Source organism: Pyxicephalus adspersus, chromosome 6, assembly GCF_032062135.1.
Source record: "Pyxicephalus adspersus chromosome 6, UCB_Pads_2.0, whole genome shotgun sequence".
Taxonomy (NCBI): Eukaryota; Metazoa; Chordata; class Amphibia; order Anura; family Pyxicephalidae; genus Pyxicephalus; species Pyxicephalus adspersus.
This window is the reverse complement of record NC_092863.1, coordinates 5,515,764-5,537,086: the sequence shown is the minus strand read 5'-3', so window position 1 is coordinate 5,537,086 and position 21,323 is coordinate 5,515,764. Positions and strand designations below refer to the sequence as shown.

The 21,323-nt window shown below is 40.3% G+C and overlaps 1 protein-coding gene across 2 annotated transcripts; it reads right to left on the bottom strand.

Moving 5' to 3' along the window:
- Nucleotides 1-5,488: 5,488 nt before the first annotated feature.
- Nucleotides 5,489-20,580, bottom strand: LOC140332946 (breast cancer anti-estrogen resistance protein 3 homolog). Of its 2 annotated transcripts, XM_072414240.1 has the most exons (11): nt 20,495-20,580; nt 17,024-17,188; nt 15,387-15,502; nt 14,622-14,998; nt 14,246-14,340; nt 12,756-13,585; nt 11,543-11,658; nt 9,154-9,325; nt 8,521-8,626; nt 7,988-8,182; nt 5,489-7,482 (listed from the first exon to the last, which is right to left on the bottom strand). In XM_072414240.1, the coding sequence occupies exons 3-11, from the start codon at nt 15,492-15,494 to the stop codon at nt 7,280-7,282; spliced, it is 2,202 nt and encodes a 733-aa protein (XP_072270341.1). In that variant the 5' UTR covers nt 15,495-15,502; nt 17,024-17,188; nt 20,495-20,580; the 3' UTR covers nt 5,489-7,279. The 2 variants fall into 2 exon arrangements, with proteins under 2 accessions (XP_072270341.1, XP_072270342.1); XM_072414241.1 differs by lacking the exon at nt 20,495-20,580 and having other exon boundaries at nt 17,024-18,818.
- Nucleotides 20,581-21,323: the final 743 nt, after the last annotated feature.

The following is a 21,323-nucleotide window of genomic DNA, read 5'->3' as shown; positions in this document are numbered from 1 at the left end:
CCCAGCACTTTTTAGTAACCACCCGGCTGTTTTTAGATGGTTACTTAGGAGTTGGGTTAGTCTCACCTGGTTTAAAAAAAAAAAAATTGTAGGTTCAACACTGTAATACATTGCAACTTAACTCAGATGTTGTAGCTGCATGTCTATAGGCTCACAACTCCATTGTAATAATGAAAGTACCTGTGGTTGTCACTCAGGTTGATCTTTAAACATATCTGCTTTTCAGGTCACAGAAAATGTCAGGCTCACAGCATTTTGGGGAAGATGAACAAGTATTTTTAAAGAGAAATAATGCAACCATCACACAATATATTCTTATGGTAATCATAGTAATAAGGTAAATACTCCCCCAGAGAGAATGAACATATTTTGTATTTTACTCCTATAGATATAAAAAAAAATTAAATCATTGTATAATATATAAAAATGTATTTGCTGAAAACAATCAAATATCAATATGCAACTTGCAGTAATCTCAGGATCATTCCATTTCACTTTCTGAGACTTAGTTATACAATCCAAAATAAAATCATGTAATGTAAAATATCATAATTTATAGAGATAACAATTTCTTCAAAAATTATCTACTTGCATATTTACTTCTTGTTAATAGTGCAAGTTTGGTAATCGTCTTTCAAAAAAATAAGACTACTGAAAGGTGCATTTGAACTTTTTTTTTTCAATATAGGAGTTTAAAATATATGATACATTTTATGTTAAGTGTCTTATGCCTAAAAAGTCCCATTTCTCTGTTCTTTGGTGTTGCTGTGATGATATTGTTGGGATGTGGCTTTTAAGTTTTGGCCACTTGTAATCAATACAACAGGCACTGGTGTCTAATCCACTTTGTCAAGGTCTACACTGCTAAGAGATTGTAAATCTATGCTGTGAAGTAATGTGAGCTGCCATGTGTAGGTAATACAGATTCCCTGGATAAAAAACTGACGTGTTGGTGTCAGTAGATGCAGTCACACACCTGGAACAATCATATAGATAACACATTTATTACTGAACACCTGAGCTGAATACTCATCCTGGCTCAGGGATTCAGAAGAACAGCATGCCAGGCAGGAAGGATGTTATACAACCAATTCACCTATGGCAGCTTATATTATCCTTTAAAATAAGATTCTGTAACTGTTTTATGGCAGTGATGTCACATGAGCAGCACACTGAAGTCAATGTGGCAATAAATAAGATGATTTCCTCATCTGTACTTCTTTAGACTTACAGTCCCCATTGGTAATTGTTCAGATTGTGTGTCTGATCTTGCAGTTCTTCCTTTATTTGCCAAGTTTTGCTCCTTTACTTTTGACAGCAAAGAAGGTCAGGGATCAAAATTCTTTCTGTCTTTATCTTAATACATATGGCAAAGCTTAATTGTGTCCCCTTGTTGTCTATACCCAAATAAACCTTTTGCTCAATGCTAGCAATAGCTGACTAAAGGAGCTTTGGTGGTAAGAGGTAAATGTATTAGTTCAGTGTACCTGCTATTTTTCCTGGATGCGGTAAAGTGCCCATTCTAAATTTTTGTAATAAACTTTAAAATAAATTCCCTTGTCAGTCTGAAACGCCTGGATGAGGTAAAGTGCTTTTCTTTAGCAAAGCAATGGGTTTTCCCCAGAATATAAATTGTTTTGGATCTTACAGTTGTAGCTGATTGAACTTTCGTTTGATGGTGCCTCCATAGTTCTGTAACCTTAACCAGTGCTAGAGCCATGTGAAGAACCCCAATGTTCTCATCAGTTGTTCTGGGGTAACATTATCATTGTAAGGGGCAACAATTTAGGGTTTTTTTTCCACTGACCAATCTACTAGTTTTAATAGGGGTTGTTTTCACCAACACAATAATTGCAAGGGTTCATTTAAGATTAAAAGGTCGAGGAAGTCAGGGTTACATTCTAACCGCAGCACCACCTCCTGGTTATTATCTAGTAATACAGTGGTAATAGTATGTTAATTACCTTCATAACCCACTGCAGGTTGGTAGAATAGGGATACAGATGTTAATATATAGTATACAGAGCTAAAATACTTGAATATCAGCAAAATCTTTCCATGCTAAAAGCAAGTCAATACTTTAATTTCCTTCTACCCCTGCCAGATATGTAGCTCAAACATTCAACAGATGTGTCTGCAGAAACATTCACAAAGTTCAATTTTTTTTTAATCACTAGGGTTAGGTGATTTATGCCAGCATTCCTGCATGTCTGTGCTGTGCCCTGTAGGGTTTGCCAGGGGTGACCACAAGTAGAAGAACCCCAAAGATTGACACTCTGCAAGTGTTGGTTTCTGCTAAGACTTCATGGCAGCCAGAAACCTGTAGTGATAACCATCCTAGATAATAATATTGAGAAGTAATTTGTCATTTTTTGCTAATTCTATTGATTGTGCAAAAACTTTCTTCTGTATTATAGCAAAGTTATAACTTGAATCAGATAATAACATTAAAATCAAATAATTAGTGTCGCTGCAAGACCTATAGCATTTTTGTGAGAGAGGAGCAGTGGCGGGCTCCATATTTTCTCTCCTCGTATAAGAACTATAAATACAATTTGGCAGTGACAGTTTCCTTTTTTTTTTTAAATCCTTATGAGCAGGAAGCACCATTTTTTTTATTATTCAGTCGCAATACCGCAGTCATTTATAGCCTTGCAAATAATACATTCATGAAACTGAAACTGCTAGAGATAAATGAGCTTCAGCACAGAGAACAAATGGCTCCATTAGAGCATTATAAAGTTTCTCCATAAATATTAATTTTCAAGCATTGTAAATAGCTCGGTATACATATGCTATAAAGTAGTTAGGCTCTGCTGCCACACAAGTTCCAATCCCGTTTGGTATACTTTATTTTTTTATACATGGACTTCCCTTGTGTCTGGTTGGTTCTGTTCTAACACATGACTCCCTCTAGAGCATTACTAGGGAGAGTTTTGTCTACTGCCTTAGGCAAGGGTGTCAAACTCTGGCCCCCGGGCCAAATTTGGCCCGCAACATCCTTTTTTTTGGCCCCCAAAGAAATCCTAAATATGAATTGCAGCTGGCCTGTTGCTGCATTGAATTAGTGCCGCTACTACAATTCCTGGCATCACTTGCGTCCATAGACCAGTGGTCCCTCTGCCTATGCGTGGCCCTGCATTGGACTGTTTTATAGATGCACGGAATTGTAATAGCAGTGAGTTCCAGCCACTCATAACATTAAGCCCCGCATTGGACTGTTTTCTTGACGCAGGGAATTGTAGTAGTGGTGCTATTTCAATTTCACGTTTGTCCCGTGACTTTGTCTAAGTTTTTAATTTTGGCCCACTGTGTATTTGAGTTTGACACCCCTGGCCTTAGGTAATCCTTTGGAACTACATCTCTCAAGAGCCTTCCTCATACACTCAGTGTTTGAGTGGTGAATTGGTAGTAAAGACTTGCTTTAGGGAAATATTGGATTTTATGCAAGGTTTTGTAGTCTGGAATGTATGGCTGAGTATTTTGTTTAGGATTTCAGTACAATAAAGTCACCACAGTGTCACCTCACTACAGAAAAATCGGATCAGTTGGTGTTTTTTCATTGTTGCAATGTTTTTAATGGGCTAAAACATGATGGAATGTACACATTTCTCAGAGATGTTGGCCCTGATAAATCAGAAAAAAACGAGAGCTGTGTAAATATCTGAAATTCTGATCATAAGTGCTACCTAAGACCCTACTTCCTGACATTGCAGGTTCAGTAAGGTAGAAGTCAATCTTTGGCCAGATCCTCTTCCTTATGAAAATGTCATTATATTATCACTTTGTCCTTAAAATATGAAATGGTTTGATCACTGATAGTTTATTTGTGGTGTTACTCACTTAGGTTTATCATACCATCCGGCGCTACTGAGGGAGCAGAAACGGAAGTGTATACAAGCTAAGCAATATGTAAGAGTAACACTTGCAATTATTTATCACCTTTTATAAGATCACTGTACTCCTGATAACGACTTCAATTGCTTTTCTCATCAACAGTACAGCCAATCATCATCCTGACTTGCCATGTACTGCTTGAAATTATTAATAAACAGGATTTATATAGCGCCAACATATTAAGCAGCGCTGTACATTAAATAGCGGTTGCAAATGACAGATAAAGACAGTGACACAGGAGGAGGAGGAGGAGAGGACCCTGCCCTGGAGAGCTTACAATCTAGGAAATGAGATGACATAGTCCGGCTGTTTGTATAGTTTTTGCAAATGTCTGAAACAGTTCAGTTCCAGATTTAAACTCTCACCTTTTTGGAAATTTATAAAGTATTTTCTACTTCCAGCAGCAGACTGATGGCATCATCTGTAAGCCCTTAGGATATCAAGGATCAAGGTGGAATTGTAAAGTTGCTAGGAGGTTCAATTTAATGTCTGTTGTCCTGTGTTAAATTCTTAATTGTTGAGCTGTCCAAGAGGTGGATGACTTTTACTTGTTTCCCTTTTGTTTGTCGCAGGAGTAATATCTGAACAAGCTGTGTGATTATCAAGGTGAAACAAAGTAAGAGGTATACTGCAATGTGCACCAGTTTGTCAAAAGGTCTTCCAAGGGTAAGTACATTGCTGGGTTATCAAATAACAATTCCTGCTATTCAGCAATGGCACACATGCTTTTTTTGCACTTTATTTGCTGGAAGATTTTAAATTCACCTTGAATAAAGTGTACCTGTGTCACCTTTGGAAGATGCAATATTGTGGGCTTACAAACCAGGAATGTTAGGCTATCCACCAGACCATGGCATGCCATACCTGACCTTGTGGCCTTCTCCTCTCCATTCCTATAACCACCCTATTGGCCCTTGTATCCATTATAAGTTACCAATAGGCTATAAAGACATACGGAGAAGACTAAGGTAAGGCACTCATTGGGCAAAGCTGAGCCTTAAGCTATGTACACACCATAAATATTTGTCGCTAGAGATAACTGATTGATCCCCAATGTCATTCATCAGCCCACCTTGACGAATCAATGAACAATGGGATCAGGACAACCACCATATTTACAGAGGAGTGTCCCTCCTCCCTCCATAGAACTAAACTTTGCTGTGTGTACAGGTTTTGTTCATTCAAGCAAAAGATCAGTTCCATCTACAATAATCTATTGTGGGTCCAGTGCCAGATATTAAATCAGGGGCACGTAAAAGGCTTCCCGGCTAAGATAATACCATTCATCATGTGATATCAGTTTTTTAGGAATGGCTACCTTTAAATTGAAGAACAGGTTAACTTTAAGCCACACACACAAGTGGCTGAGCTAGCTAGACACCAGCAAAGCAAATTAACACATGCTAAAAAAAATTGTGATTTTTGCAGTTAAATAACAACTCTGGCTGGTTGGGAGAAAAAAATGTGTGGTGTCAGCTTTGCAACTTTTATCATTGTAATTAAATTCCATGTATGGTAGCATATACTTACCCCAATTACTGATGGTTACGTGAGTTTGTTTTACATATGGTGATAATGAAAAGGTATGCAATTGTGTAAAAATAGGCTTTAATGTGTTTTTTGTACATATAGTTACAGAGTTTGTAAATGTCGTAAGATAAAATAAACAGCGTTATCTGTCTTCCAAGGCTTTGACATCACAGTGCAGTTTAAAGTGAAGGGCCATTTGTACAGGGGACTGCGCGGCTCTATAGAAAAGTATAAAGACATCACAGGGCACAAAGTATCCCAGGGGACAATATCACTTGGCATTTCCAATCAGATATTGGTACAACATTTCATTGATATACCCAAATAGAAATTAGTTCCTATTGTCATCAGTAGCATGACTTATTAAACAGCCTTTTCCAGCTCTCTTCCTGTGCATGCCCAATACAAGCAAAGACTGAATGCCCAGCACAAGTGGCATTTACAGAAGTTAGACCAATGCATATAACACTGCACAGCTATTACTCTTACAGTTTCAACCTTGCTTTTCTCAAAATAAAATAAAAACCTGCTGCTGTAACTAAAAGACAAGTCTATATAAAACAACATGTTTGCTTTCCACAGGGTGACAACGCAGCTGTGAATTCTTTAAAGGTTAAAGGGAGGATAAAGATCTTCTGGCAGGGTCAACAGGTAACAGAAGTATGAATATTGTGTTAAAGCTAGAGAAAAATGGCAGCATATATCTTATTTTTTGTTTTTCTTATAGTTTTATTTTAACTTCAGGGAAAAGCATCCTAACACCCCCTGTTGAATGAAGCACCCTTTGCAGTAATTGGACAATGAAGGGGTCTTAGCCCTGTAGGTATTAAAATAGGCCTTGGTGTGACCCTGTTTCACATTGAGGAGGGGGTTGTATGTCTACCCAGGGTTACAAGAAGCAGCTTATGGTGCGTACATCACAAGCTAGGGGCTAGAACAAGACCTAGTTGTATTACTTAACTAGTTGTGCTCTATAATTTTAGAGCTAGATGGACAAAAATAACATTTCTTTAGACATTTGTCTGGGGTTCAGCTTTAAAAGAGGAAGGCAGACACTTGTCCTATTTCTTCCATTACTGTACCATCCATTGTTTAGTGGAAGCGGCAGGAGCTACTGCAAAGAAAACAATGTTTCCTCTATAAATCTCCATTCCCATTCGTATATAACTATAAGTAGTGCTCATATTTTGTGCCACATATATAGTGGTTTGTCATTTTGAATCAAGCAGTCCATGAAGTTTCTGTAAGTAGTGGTATAAAGTGCATGGACCTTGGACATCTTGTGGTGGGTTTTATAGAAAGTTTACAGTGGTTTGACATTTTGTGGGTGATCCAGTAGATAATAAACAGTGCTTTGACATCTAGAAGAGAGTGCACAGTTAGGACACTTTCCAGTGCTCACAGTAGTTGGTGCACATTGCTCGGACACATTCTTCATACGTAGTGGCCAAACATCTTTAGCTGGGACTTGATGGGTTAATACATTCAGTAAGTTAAAGGTATGATGTACATTTGGCATTTTATGGTGGGTCTTGGTTATGGCCTAATAGATGGGTGCACATGATCATCTTGGCATGGCTTGATGAATTTCCTTTGAACTTTCTGTGGTGGGTGTATCTAGGTATACACAATAGGTGCAGTTCTTATAGTCCAGTAAATATAACCGTGGCAGGCTAGGAACAACTGTGAAAAGTGTGGCTTTATAAGGATGGATGCAGGACATTTTCATCACAGTAACTGAACATTTTGTGCTTGATTTAGTACACACTTTTCAGATGGCTCTAGATAAATGGCTCAGAGTCCCATTGTTAAATTTCTCAATATAGATTACCTACTTTGACTAGATATCAATCTAGTAGGCAGATCCATACACAGAACTCACTAGCCTACTTCTTTGAGTCTCTGGCTCCAATTTCTGGGATAAAACATTCAGGATCTGGTCAAATTTCTTGTATCTTTCGCTTTGTTCAACGGTGGCGCCTTTACTCCCCCAGAACATCCTTAGGGAGAACTCTGTCTGGAAGGCCTCTCTTAGTTCGGGCTGAGGAACAAACCCTGCAAAGTGCAAACCAATAAATTGTATAAATAAATAACATCTCATTAGAACTCCACACTACTTCATGATTTCGTCTCATTCCTTGAGTTGTGTTACCTCCTAATCTTTATTTCCTATCCCATAATCTGTTTAACCAGAATTGTTTTCTCTTTTTCGCAAGGCTGCTATTAAGAATGGTTCACTAGCTAAAACTTTGTAATTTTTGGAAACCGTTCAGGATTGGCACTCCACTTAATGCTGTCTGTCTCTGTTGGAAAGGTTTCCTGCTTCAGGAGCAACAAATAAGGCTTTGTTGAGGTTTCTATCCCACATCCTGTAATGTCTATGAGAAATTACCCCAAGGTAATTAAAATTAAACACTCCTGCCCTCGCACACTCTGATCATAAAAGCAATGCTGTGTCTTGAGTTTGGCTGTGGCAGCTCTCTGACTTGCAGTACAATACATGTAAGGCTTTGGATAATTGTTTGGGAATGTAGTCCTCATCTGCCTACTCTGGTCTCACCTGATAACTTGTTCTCTGCATTATTACGGTAGGTCTCCTCATTAGCGGCGTACGTCCGTGCTGCTTGCAGTACACGCAGGAGTCGCCCACAACTGTCCTCCACTGGACCACCCCAATCATCTTCTCCTTCCAAGGCCTTGAGGACTGGCAAAATGTATGGCACCACAATATTGGTTGACGAAGGAACAGACAAGCCTGTCAAGGAGTAGAAATAAAATGTCACAAATCAAAGCACATTATAATATTAAAATACATATTGTGTTAGTATTCTCCCCAGAAAATGTTTAAGCTGGGTGAGAGAAAGCTGTAGGTAGGTAATGGCCCCTGTATTGTGACCTATTTTTCAGCAACCACCCAAAACAGCCGGATGGTTACTGAAAAGTGTCAGGTGATGCTCCTAGTTAAAAGGGGATGAGGAGAATATTGTGTATTATGGCAATGCAATGACTTAGGAGACAGAGGGCATTGTAGGTGTAGGTCAAGGGGTAGGTAGTCGATTCTGAAGGTTGTATCACAGTAAAAGGATAACTTACATTCTTCCATTTCCCGTAGGGCCGGTTTCAGCTGTTTGTGGAAGGCAATGGCGCTGTCGGTGTGTGTTTGTCGTAGTGCTTGCCATGTTTGTTCCAGACGGGCAACCTGGAATAACAATTTTTTTTGTCTTAGAGATTGTTTCATATTTCCGATTGGTAGATGACCACAAGAAGCAAAGAATGCAAAGAACAGAACTAAACCCATAGATACTCACCTGTCCCTTTTATGTTGGTGGTTCCCCCAACTTCTCCCTTCTTTCCAAGGGTATCCAATTTGATTGGCCTAAAAGGAGTTAATTTATTCCCTGGAACTCTCAAAGGAAGCTGGGATTGTGCAACTTAGCTAGAAGTTGATTAGGCAGATAATGATTGCAGAAGGGAGATTGCCTGTCCCTTTCTGCAATATTCACCTGCCTGATGACCAATTTTCAAAGTGGGATTTCAATTCCAAAAAAGTTTTTTAATATAAATTTTCCAATTATTCAGGGAAGTGTCTTTTGCTTTGTCTCAGAAACCTGGGATGTATGGAATGATCTTAAATATTGTGTTTTACCTTGACTATTCTATCATCCTTCTACCTTAATAATTGTGTTTCTGCTATCCCATCTCTCATTCTTGCAGCCTCCTCCTTACCTGGGGCAGCGTCAGGGCCTTCATAACAGCTGAAAAGCCAAAAAGATCTCCAGCAAAGTCTTTAAGCTCTATGGCCAGGTGAATAATACGGTGCAGGGTACGCGCTCTTTCCGTCACAGCTCCAGTACAGCCCAGGATATCCACAGCTACCCCCAGGGATAGGAGGTGGTGTCTATAGAGGAAAGGTAGATTAAATATTCACATTTTTCATACTCACTACCGAATATAACCGGTTGGTTCCTAGGGACAAACAGCAGTTTAAATATTCACATTCTTCATATCCAGTACCCTTGATTTTGACCGTATGCCATGAATGTTTTAAATTGTTGATGGAAAGCAATAGATAGCATCATGTATTATCTCCTCTCTACTTTTGTTAGGGTGACAACACCTAACTACTGTACTGTATCAGTGAAGGAGCAGTGTTGTCACCCTCCAACAAAAAGTATAATTGAACTACAGAACAGCTTTTGCTTTCCCCTCCTTTCATGCTGGGCATACAGAATGCAAGATTTGTACATGATTACAAATCTTTTAAATGATTACAGTTCTCTCGATTTTGATGAAAAAAAAAACAAGCAAACATAGATTGGACATAGAAGTCTATTTTTTTCTTTACCATTCAGCAAGGGCAGGATCAGTGGGCGATGGACAGCTACATAGCTTTTTGAGCAGTGCAAAAATAGGGTTGCTGTGTTGTGGGGTACAAGTTGGAAAATTATATTCCCCAATCAATTTATAATCAGGGAAATTGAGCGTACGTCTAGCATATGTCTAGACCAGTATTCATCAACCAGAATTCCATGGAACCCATAGGGTTCCTCCAGAGTTTGCGAGGGGTTCCTTGAGCAATGAACAACGTGTTCATCTCAGGTCAGTTTAGGTGACACCAATGATCTTTTTGGCTATCTGTAAGGGTGACATTCTTCCCAATGGCCAGCAATGTAAGAGGTTTCTTTTCCAATGACCACCACACTAATATACTGTGAGCTGTGCATAGAGGAATTGAAGAAGGGGTTTCCCCAAGTTCTGAAAGTTATTTTAAGGGTTCCCCCGTGTTGAAAATGTTGGGAAACACTGATCTAATGTAACATTCTTTATTGCTAGAGAAAACATAAAGTTTATTTACTGTCAGGCCAGCAGGGTGCGTTCCTGAATATTCAGCACTGAAATCACTGTTCCTACATGCTGGAGGAAATGACAACGCCATGACATTTAACATTGGCCTGGTTAAGCTCCCGGTGTTGTGTTTAGTCATCCTGGTTACGGAAAAAGCCAGTTAACAATAGCCCTCTCATCTGTAACACTTCCCTCGCTGCGTTTGCCAAGAGCATTTCATAAACTTTTCATAACAGCTGTGGAAGGTGGAATGCCAGAGAAAGAAATTCCTAAGTCTAGAACACGATGTTTAAAGCCCAGCGGCGATCTGTGCAGCCATGCATTCGGACAATTGCATTTCAGTTTACATTTGTTTAGAGCAATTGGAAGAATGCATTATGATTGCATATTTGTTTATGAGTGGTTCAATTTAATGACCATTTATAGTGATATTTAGTAACAGAAAACTAAAGTAGGGTCCTGATTTGGGATCAAGCGATCCAGAGCACCTTGCCGCTCAGTCACTTATATTGCAGTGTTGGTAAATAAAGAGCCAGCTCCTGCACGTTTGACAGCAGCGAGTGGTTTTAGTGCCGCCTACTGACACCCATTCATTATCTATAGAGAAACATATACTGTAGCTTCTTCCGAGAGGCAGCGGTTCCCTGATATGGGGAAGTGGTAAATGCACCACAACCTCATGGCCACTGTTAAGCTTAACTCTCAATTAGGCTGGTCAAATACTGTTCTATTTTTACATCAGGATAATTATTATTATTACACAGTATTTATATAGCACCATCATATTACACAGTGCTGTACAAAGTCCATAGTCACTAGCTGTCTCTCACAATCTAATGTCCCTACCATAGTCATATGTCATTAATGTAGTCAATGTAGGGAGAAGCCAATTACCCTAACTACATGTGGGAGTAAACCCACGCAGACACAGGGAGAACCTGCAAACTCCATGCAGATAGTGTTCTGGCTGGGATTCGAATTTGGGACCTAGCGCCGCAAAGACTGGAGTGCTAACCCCTGAGCCACCGTGCCCACGATAGGGTGTTTATGTTTTACCACTGTTGTGTACTTCACTCTGACATTGTCCCTTTCAGTGCTCAAACTATATTAAACTGGAGAAAAGGGCATTGTAGCAAAAAACAAAATCAGCTGATCTTTATTAATAGGCTTCTTTGACTCTTTTATGCCACTCCTTTAGTTGTCTTGGTTAACTGTGGATTTCAGTTCGGGGAAGAAGTGATTCATTATCCCACAAGGAATTATTACTGACCTCTCCAGCAGATCCCGTCTCAGCTGCTGTCCATAGGGTAATGTAATCAATTCAAGGCCTGACTTTACCCCCATAATCCTCTGCTGCTCCTTGGTCATCCCACAGATCCGAATTTCCTGTGAAAGTTGTAAACAGAAATTTACTAGCAGATGTTTGTTAGAAAGTGAAAACACTCCCAATAGCAAGGGAAACATTTCACATATGCTTTGGGCAGTATTGTTACTGTTTATGTTACTGTGCATATTCATATTCCTGATTTTTCTTTTAGTACGCTTTTGTTTGAGTTGGACAAAATTGTGCAATTTTTTTAGCCCAGCATAGTTTGACATCATAGGTACAAATTCTGGGCAGAAGAAAGCAACATGTGAATGCCATATTTAAGAAGGATCATAAACTATTATAAAACAAAAGATTTGAGATTTCAGGGAGGGTATATCAGGTTCCCAGTTTTATTTATGAACCTAGTTTTATTTGCTGGGGTAAATAGGCTGAACTCTGGGCACAAAACTTTTATTTAAATAGATTCTTCAGTAGCTGCGAAGGACATATTTTTACTTTTTGTGCACCATTGACCTTTTCAGATCTAGTGATTACCTTTGAAAAGCAATTGTGATATCAAAACTGTTTAGTGGGCCTGTGGGTAGACCCCAGCAGGCCCTCCAAATACAGGAAATCTGCAGGAATCTACAGAGGGAAATACAGGATCAGTCACCCTATGCAAGTACAGAGTTGACTTAACCAGTCTGTATTACAGGAAACTTTGGGACAAAAGATAATTGATGTTGGTTTACTGCACAAATAAAATATGCAAAGGGCACCAAGATTCAAGTAAAAAAATAAACATGACTTTTATATATTGTATTTATACAATGATTGTTTAGCCCAGATTTTAGCTATAAAGTGCCAGAATCTCTGCAAGAAACAACCAAATTTCCAATCACAGTCCTGTTGCATCTAGGGGTTACCATTACTAGAATGGTATTTACAAAAAAACGGTTGAAGTCATAATCTTTTTTCAATTTAGAATTTTTGAATTCCTAATTTCTGAATCAGAAATTTACAAAATCCTAATAGCAATACTACAGCCTTTGCTCAGTTTTGAGCAGTAATTCTTGTAACTTTTCACATGCTGTCCAGTATTGTACTGTATAGGTAGGTAAATTAGTATTATGAATTGGAAACCCCCATGATTGGAGACATAGCTTGTACTTACTTGGCAGTCTTCACGGAGAATATGGAGGGCGCTCTCTTTACAGTCTCTTTGACTAACAATCTCTTTCAGCTTGCGCAGAGCATTTGGCTCCAGAGGCTTATTTTCAGGTGACAATAGTATGGATTGAAATGTTTTTGGCTGGAAAGATGTTATGGTCTGAATCTGCGGCCTAATGAAACCGTCCTCATCTTCAACATTCTCCGATACCACATGGTCCATCCTGGAAAGTTTTGGTTTATGGTGCAGCTGACTGAGACGTTCAGCTCCAGAATGTTCTACATTAGTCCTTTCCTCCGGCGAATGAATCTGTTTGTATTTATTGCTGTCCGAATATACTGTCCTAGTTTTATCCATCTCTCTTTGGACCATTTTTGTTTTAGCAACTTCGGAATAAACCAGTTTATAGTTTTTAGAGTTGTCAAGTTCAAAATTACTCTTTGCTGATTGGATTACATCCGGGGACTTTTCTGAGTCCAAGAAACCAAAAGTAGTCTCAGTGGCTCGGGCCCGGTTCTTCCACCGTTCCTCCACCTTGATAGTGTCCACATATCTTCGAGAGGCCTCTGGGACACGAGGGACTAACTCACAATAGGTGTCCATACCATTGGGGGGGTCTGGAAGCAGCAGAGAAGGGGCCCGTATAGGCTTGGGAGGGGCTTTGGAGTGTAACTGACCATCTGAGCCCCTTAAGGCATTGTTCCCATCACAGTCCAGGGGCTGTACTGGTTGAAGTTTGGCTCTAAGGACCGGGTCACTTCCAGTTCTGAAAATAGGCGACAGTGGGACGGTGGATGTGTCTTCTGGAAACACCAATGTTTCGGCTGTAGCAGCTGGAAAATACAAGATGATGTAGAAGCATAAATGTTGTAATGTCAGATTAGGAGAGAACAGGACAGAAAACTGAAAGTGGAAAAAAACAATAATTACATTTTTTTATAGTTTTAAAGTCCAATATTGGAGGTTTAACTCTATGATAAGCTTCCAGAGCATCCAACCTTTTGTGGACTGTATGATTATCAATAACTTTAAATCCACCCTGATGCTCACTTGTGTGAGTGTTACAGCCTTTTAAACTTTATAAAAATGGTCAATTCCCTTAATGAGTTTGATAGAAGGATATTAACCCATCTCAGGGCAACTACATCTGACCATCCTCAGTCCTTAGCCTCTTGAGAGTCGTAAGCGGCACCCCTCTGGTTGTGCCATGGTTTGCCAGCTGCCATTCTAGTCTTTACCAAGCTTTAATCATACGAGAAGAGAGGTCATGGGAGAACAGACGTGATCATATTCATACCCCAAAAAGAAAAGCACCCTTTGCAGAAAGGAAAGAGCAAAGTAGAGAAATCCATCACAGGCAAAGGGGCATAAAAAGGGCCAATAATTACATTGCTAAAAATATAATTAGGGTATTTATACCTACACTTAGGGAAGGGTATGCTGTATTTATCCTACCATCCATCCCACCATCCATATACTGCTTTACTATTTACCTGAGAGCAGGTTGCTGTCAGACTGAGCACTTTGTAATGGTATTTCCTTTAAGATATCCAGATTTCCAGGGTGGCTCCCAAACCTGTCTTTGGTCCTGGTTGGATATAGGTGCAAAAAACAAAAAATGAGGAATCATTTCTAAGCAATGTGTGGGAAAATTTTCAGCAAGGTGCACAAGGGAGGGAAACCAAAGTGCATTGTAGGTGAGAGATGATATTACAGAGGTACATTGTTGTTTTTCATTACTTATGAATTAAAAATCACATGGGTATCCTAAAAGCAACAAATCATATATACTCCTGCAATGAAATATCAGTGTTGGTAATAATTGGAGGTTTAACAGCAACTGATGGGCAGTTTTTGACGGGTTTGTACCTGAGCAAGCTGTTATCTGTCACATGCAGACTACGTCTGTTTTCTTTGTTTGCCTTCTGAGATTCATGCCTCTCCCGCACCACGCTCAGAGGCACCGTCCTGTTGACAGGATTCTCTATGACTGCCCCCGAGGTTTCAGACACCGCCTTCTTATCGCCAACATAAGATCGTACAAGAGCGGGAATGTTATCAAACTGGTCCTGCTCCAGCTGGTAGAGGGTGCGCGAGACCCCTCGTCTAGGACGCAAGTTGATGGCAATGATCTTGAAGTGCAGAACCATGTTGGAAGTAACACAACTTAAGACATAATCTCCAGGAGAGGAGAGCGAGTCACGAATGAGAAAATCACCATCTTTCTGTAAGAGCTTCTCTGCTTCCTGAAAGAAATCAAACATCGAGATATCAGTGTAAGCTATAGGAAGGCCCAAACTAAGAGAATTAATGAGAAAACAAGGTGTAACATAGAAGATTTTTTCCAAGGTAAATTCTGTCTGAACTTAGAACTATTGTCATGCTGGCAACAAGGTTGGCTCAGTGGCCAGCACTCTAGCCTTTGCAACAATAGAATCCTAGGTTCTAACCTTGGCCCAGACACTATCAGCATGGAGTTGCTATGTTTTCCTGATGTTTGCATGCAGTTAGGTCAATTTGCTTCCTTTCAGATCTGGCTTTACATTGGAATAATGACATAAGACTATAGTAGGGACATTAGATTGTGAGCCACAGAAGGGGTGCCCCACACAACTACCATTAGGCTGCACTTACTTGGCGGGAGAGCGGTCCATGGTACCATGCATGACTTCTCAAATCCTCGCTGCTTAGCTTCAACTCTTCCTCCAGCTCTTTTTTCAGCATTTCTGTCGGAGATGGCATATCTGTACCTGAAAGATTATTTCATTTCTAAAATCATGCAAGCAAACAGTTACAATGCCCATTATCTTCCTAGAGCATCTTTCCTTTTTTTGGCTTATGAATAGTTTTTCCTGTATAGTGTGACTCCCATTCTCTAGAACAACAACAATGTCCTCCGGGGATTCCCAGCTCCACCCCCTGGCCTGTCTGTAAACCACAACATAGCTCCCCTAAACTGCATAGATTATGATATTGTCATACAGTTTCAGGAGAGATTTTGCCAGCCCAAATAGAAAAGGATAAAACAATATAAAAAAGCATTTAATGATCTTTCAGTGGGAAAATATACGTAAAAAAAGCCTCTCTGCCTGTAACAGTTCACTGATTCCGTTCTACATTTTCACTCACTACTCTAAAAAGCCACTTTTCTGGTTTTCCAGATCACTGGTCTGGAAACTGATGCACTATGAAAGGTTTTATATAACCTGAAAAGAGCTTTATCAATGTAGAGGAAACACAAAAAAAGAGCAAAATGGACCCAAAATATTCATGTGCCATGCAAACTTTGCTGCAAGCCAAAAATAGAGACTGGCTACTGGCTGCTGCACTTTACAAATCACCAGTACTGCTTGCGCTGCCTTATTAAGTAAAGTAAGCTTGGCTGTATATGCTCTGTCTATATGACTGGTGTATGTGTGTATGCAGATTTATATTTTAGTGCCAGCTGCTGCTGTGGATGTGGAATGTAGCTGGGTACAGTTAGGGGCCTCTGGTACTGGAGGGTTCACTGCCTGTTCCAGGGGAAGAATTTAGGGTTTAGCTAAATCAGCAAAATAGATGCCGGGATCCACCTGTTCCTTAGGGCTAAAAAACAGCAGTCAAATGCGTGAATATATATAGGACTGCTCCTTCCTTTATCTAATGCTTTCTCCTGAAATACTCTGCACTGATAGAGGATTCTGCTCTTTCCTCTAATTCTTTTTTCCTAAAAAAAAACTTTTTATTTCTGGAGGACTCTATTCCCTTCTCTCTCCAATTCTTCACTCCTGAAATACCCTGCAATACTGGAGGACTCTGCTCCTTTCTCTATAACTCTCCTCTCCTGAAATACTCTGCCCTGCTGGAGGACTCACTCTGCTCCTTCCTCTATAACTCTCCTCTCCTGAAATACTCTGCTGGAGGACTCTGCTCCTTCCTCTGTAACTCTCCTCTCCTGAAATACTCTGCTGGAGGACTCTGCTCCTTCCTCTGTAACTCTCCTCTCCTGAAATACTCTGCTCTGCTGGAGGACTACGCTCCTTCCTCAATGTCTCTGCGCTTCTGGAGGTCTCGTCTCCTTCTTCTATCTAGCACTCCTCTTCTGCAATTCTTGGTTCCTATTAGAAGAGTTTACTTCTATCAATTTTCTTGTCACTTCTTTAAGTCACTTCTTTAAATCAGAGAACATAGAGGACTTATTTCTACATTTCCAGGACATAAGGGCACAGAAATGAGAAAAGCACAGGTAGCAGCGGCTCATTCTAACGGAGTGCCCCACCCAATTTCTTTACCTGTTAAGCATCCAATCCAGGTATCCTCGTCCTTGTATATAATCAGGAGCAGCGTAGAACCATTGCCAACAGTTCCGTAGTCCCCGCTGGTGACATTAGAAAGTCCAGGAAGACAAATCCTCCTAGTACCTGGTCCACGCCAGGTAGTGGGTGCAGCTGCTGTTCCTGTTGGTTCAATCACATTCCATTGTCAGACTCTTAATCATTAAACCCTCAGAAATCCAGAGAGGAAGCCACACCTCGCCGGCGTCACCAATCACACTGGGCCAGATATAAGGCAAGTCCAGGCACACTGCGAGGAATGTCAGTAAGGAAGACACATTCCTTGAAAATGCACACGTTACACACGCCAAGACACGTCCCCCTTCAGCACATGCAACCTGTAGAATCCCTATCCCAGAATCGGCAACACCCCGTGTGTCATTATTAATGTATACAAAATCTATTAATAACCTGAGACTGCAAGGTGCTAAAAACCAGAGGATCAGGGAGTTAGCCTGGGGGCAGCCATTTTGTTTGTTGGGCACCAATAACAAAAAGGTCCTACAGGCTTCTGCAGGATGCATGTTAGTACATCTGGCAGCAGTACAGACAAATCTATTTGTATTATATTATATTGTATTATGTTATCTGTAACAATTGCTGACAATGAAGGTTGCATTGTGAAGGGTAATTTGTATCATGTCATATGTAAGTCATACTTTTATATTCTAGCAGGCTAATAATATATAAAGATTTACAATTGCTCCTTTATTTACTGTTTATTTACAGTTCAGACAATTATAATTCGTCATTTTGAAATCACAGCCGTGAAAGATGGAATTTGATTGGTTGCCTTGGGTTACTGCATTCTTAAAAGAAGACTTTGTATCTACCTGCATTCCACCTGTCACACAAAAGCTAAATACTGGTGCCTGGGGCCATGAAATATCACCTATAGCTCCGGGGCTTCTGAAGTTATTTGAGGTATTTAGAATTATCTGTGTGCCATTGTGCACATATTGTATACAGTACATTGCAGTTTACCAATAATCTAAACTGAATTCCAGGCACAGAAACTTTCATTTAATTAAATCCCTTAATAACTAAAGGAGATTACCAGTGCTGAAAGGGGCAATGTTGGAAGGGACCTGGGGGCGGGCGGATACAAGACCAGGCACCCTGCACGAGGACAGAACGCAGCAGTGACCGGTCTTTATTACAGGAAGCTCCTGCACAGAGGTAAAGTTTCCCGCTGGTTCACACAATAGGTTCAAGTAATATCACACAATGTTTGCTTATCCCAGAGTTCATTTTTATGACTTATTAACAGTATTTAAAAAATGCTGAACAGTGCAAACCATAGAACAAACATTGCCATTCTTCATATGCCTTGTGTGCAAATAGAGACCTGCACCTGCAACCCTGGGGTGCAATAAAAGGGGTCCATTGAGGATGTCATGTCTCTTTCTGGTCAAACCGGTTTGGCAGCCTATAGACTCTGTATTGTTATTGAAAGAAGAATTATACATAGCATTTTATATATTTGCCGAGACATATTTGAAAGATAGTGTTATATAGAGAGTTCTATTGAAATTCAAAGTCCATATTTTAAAAAGGGGCTTGTTTCTGATGATCAGACTTCTAAAATTGGACAATAGTTGTACCCAAATTACTCTGAAGTGATTATCAGAAACTCCAATCTCTTGAAAAGAGTACTAATGGCCAATTTTTAAAACTGCTTATCCCCACTTTTTTGTAGTGATAATTGCCCCTAGACTTGTACACACGTGCAATCTTTCACGATCCTTTCCAACGACAAAAGACTGCATGATGCATAAAGGAGCGCTGTACATACAGCACCATTCTGCGCTATAGAGGGGGGGGGGGGGAACGACAGATCGGCACCCAGTTGTGCTCCCCGCTTCACTTTCATTACTATCGTTCCTCGTCCTTGGATCAGCAAGAATTGATCCATGAACAACGGATGACAAGTGCCAGATTCCGATATCAGCTATTATTGGATAAGAATCATCTGATGTGTGTAAGTAGCCCTAGGGTATGTACACATGTCAGAAGATTGTTGTCCAAGATGAACAGTCATGCTGGTCTCAGATGAAAACCTGACGTGTCCCCTGACTTCATCCATCTATCTGCTTTGCTGGAATTCTATAGAGGAGAGCGCAGCAGGGTGCTTCTTACTCGTCCTCCCCTTTCCATAGAATAGAACAACACTAATGTGTGTACAGCACTCATTCTTTCATCTTCTTTTAGCAAAAGTGATCTGATATGTGCACCTAGCCTTAAACTGCAACTACTTATCGCTCATTCCTAGCGAGGGGGACCCTCTACAGACAGCCAGAGCAGGTGTACAAACCTGGGCACTCTTGCTGTCCTTAAAATAAGCTGAAGATACTGCAGACCCAAATTCCTACTTCGTATGCTCGGTGGCTTGTATTGCTGGACCTTACCATGGTCGTATTGACGTAGAGGCCAGCCGGAGGAACCACAACATATGACTGGACAATAGGAAATCGACACTCTTTGCAGAGAGCCCTTTAATATAAAGCTTTATATTAATGACAGATTTCTTTCAAGCTCTTCAAATATGTTTCAGTTCTGATTTACAATCTGCTTTAAGTCTAACATCATTTGAGGCTCTCCCTCATTGGTAAAAGTTAAAAATGTTTGCTAAGTTAGGCTCACTTACTACAAAGTTTTGCAGATTTGTTCTAGATCAGTGAATATAAAGTATTGATATCAAAGCGCCAGCATAGGAGCCAGGCAAGTAGCATTGTTAAAATTCAGGGTTGGCAGCAGCAGTATTTATTATTATTATTATTATTATGAATAATAAACTGGATTTATATAATGCCAACATATTACACAGCGCATACATGAACATGTATGTACATTAAATAGGGAGTGCAAATGACAGAGGAATACAGACAGTGACACAGGAGGTGGAGAGGACCCTGTCCCGAAGAGTTTACATTTCAGGATATTCAATTCAGGTTAATTTATATACACCAATGCAAAGATCAGGTTTGTAAATTAGCAATGGTGTAATCTCCAGGGCGGATGGAAGCTGAAAGACATCCTGTTATACAGAAATACATAGGCTGCCATTGATGACTTGTCTGAAAATGCTGTTATCCTGGTCCGCTGTATTCAGTCTGTCTCAGCCATTTACAACAAGGAGCATGCAGCCCACATTTCTGTCTTTTCTTGTTCCAGGTGTGCAGACAGTCAGGTACTATTACCTATTACCTCCAGTACTGGGTTCCAAAAAGTTTAATGCAGACAATTTTAAGAGTTACAACTACAAGAGGGTCAGGGAAGGAGTTTTATATACAATTTGATGACATGGGATCTAAACTCCCCAGGAACAAGCACATAATATATAAGCCTGCGGCATGCATGTGGTTTCTTGCTCCGAGTAGCCTCCCCTATTTCTATATGCCCCCTTGTAATAAAACTCTCATGCCTTACCTTGTGCTGGGGTCCCAAGGTGGGCCAATAACAGTCAGGGTGCAGCTTGTAACAGTATGTTGTAGCTGTGCTGGCCAGTTCCTCCCTTTCCTGAATGCCTCCCCTATTCTGTCACCAGGAATGCAGGAGGCAGGGCCATACAAGCAAACACAGCCAGTGACCCAACATCTGTGGACACAGCAGGTAGCAGAGACACCTCATTCTCCTCCTGTGTCACCTGACTGAGGCTGCATTTCATATTTGCGGAAACAATCACTGTCTGAATTGTGATTACTAATACCCAAACAAAAGTGGTGATAATGTTACCAAAGATTGCTTCTTTGAAAACCAATGGTGTGGGCTCCTTATTCTTTACCTATACCTCCAGGACCAGAGGTTGCTATTATTATTTAAGGTGCAAAAATAACAATAAAATCCTTAGGATTTGTACAGGGTAGCACTGCCTATCCCCATGGTATTTCAGTTTTAAGCCAAGCTGCATATTTTGGGTAGTAGTCATACCACACAGCAATCCTGTGGCTGGTGAAATCTTACCAGTGCTGGGTAGAACAATACTCGCCAGTTTCCATGTTTATTCCCTCGCTGGTGACTGTTGCATTTTTGTCTGCCTTGGTCAGCAGCAACATAAGGAATCGGGAGTCATTTTCCTAAAGTTTGATCATTTCTGTTCAAAGTTGTCGCAATAGACTAGTTTGCTGGTTTGATGTGACATACCTGGTTGGTCTGAGACTTGTTGCTGATGCTAGAATACACCTGCTTACAGGGACAATCTGGAGACCTGGGACCCACCAGAACAAACAGATTTTCTTGCATAGTTGCAGCACCAGGG

Coding starts and splice junctions, on each gene's coding strand:
- LOC140332946 (XM_072414240.1), bottom strand. CDS start 15,494: ATGCCATCTCCGACAGAAATGCTGAAAAAAGAGCTGGAGGAAGAGTTG. Junction 13,586..14,245: donor TGACAGCAACCTGCTCTCAG/GTAAATAGTAAA, acceptor TGTATTTTCCAG/CTGCTACAGCCGAAACATTG. Junction 8,183..8,520: donor CCTACGGGAAATGGAAGAAT/GTAAGTTATCCT, acceptor ACTCCTTGACAG/GCTTGTCTGTTCCTTCGTCA.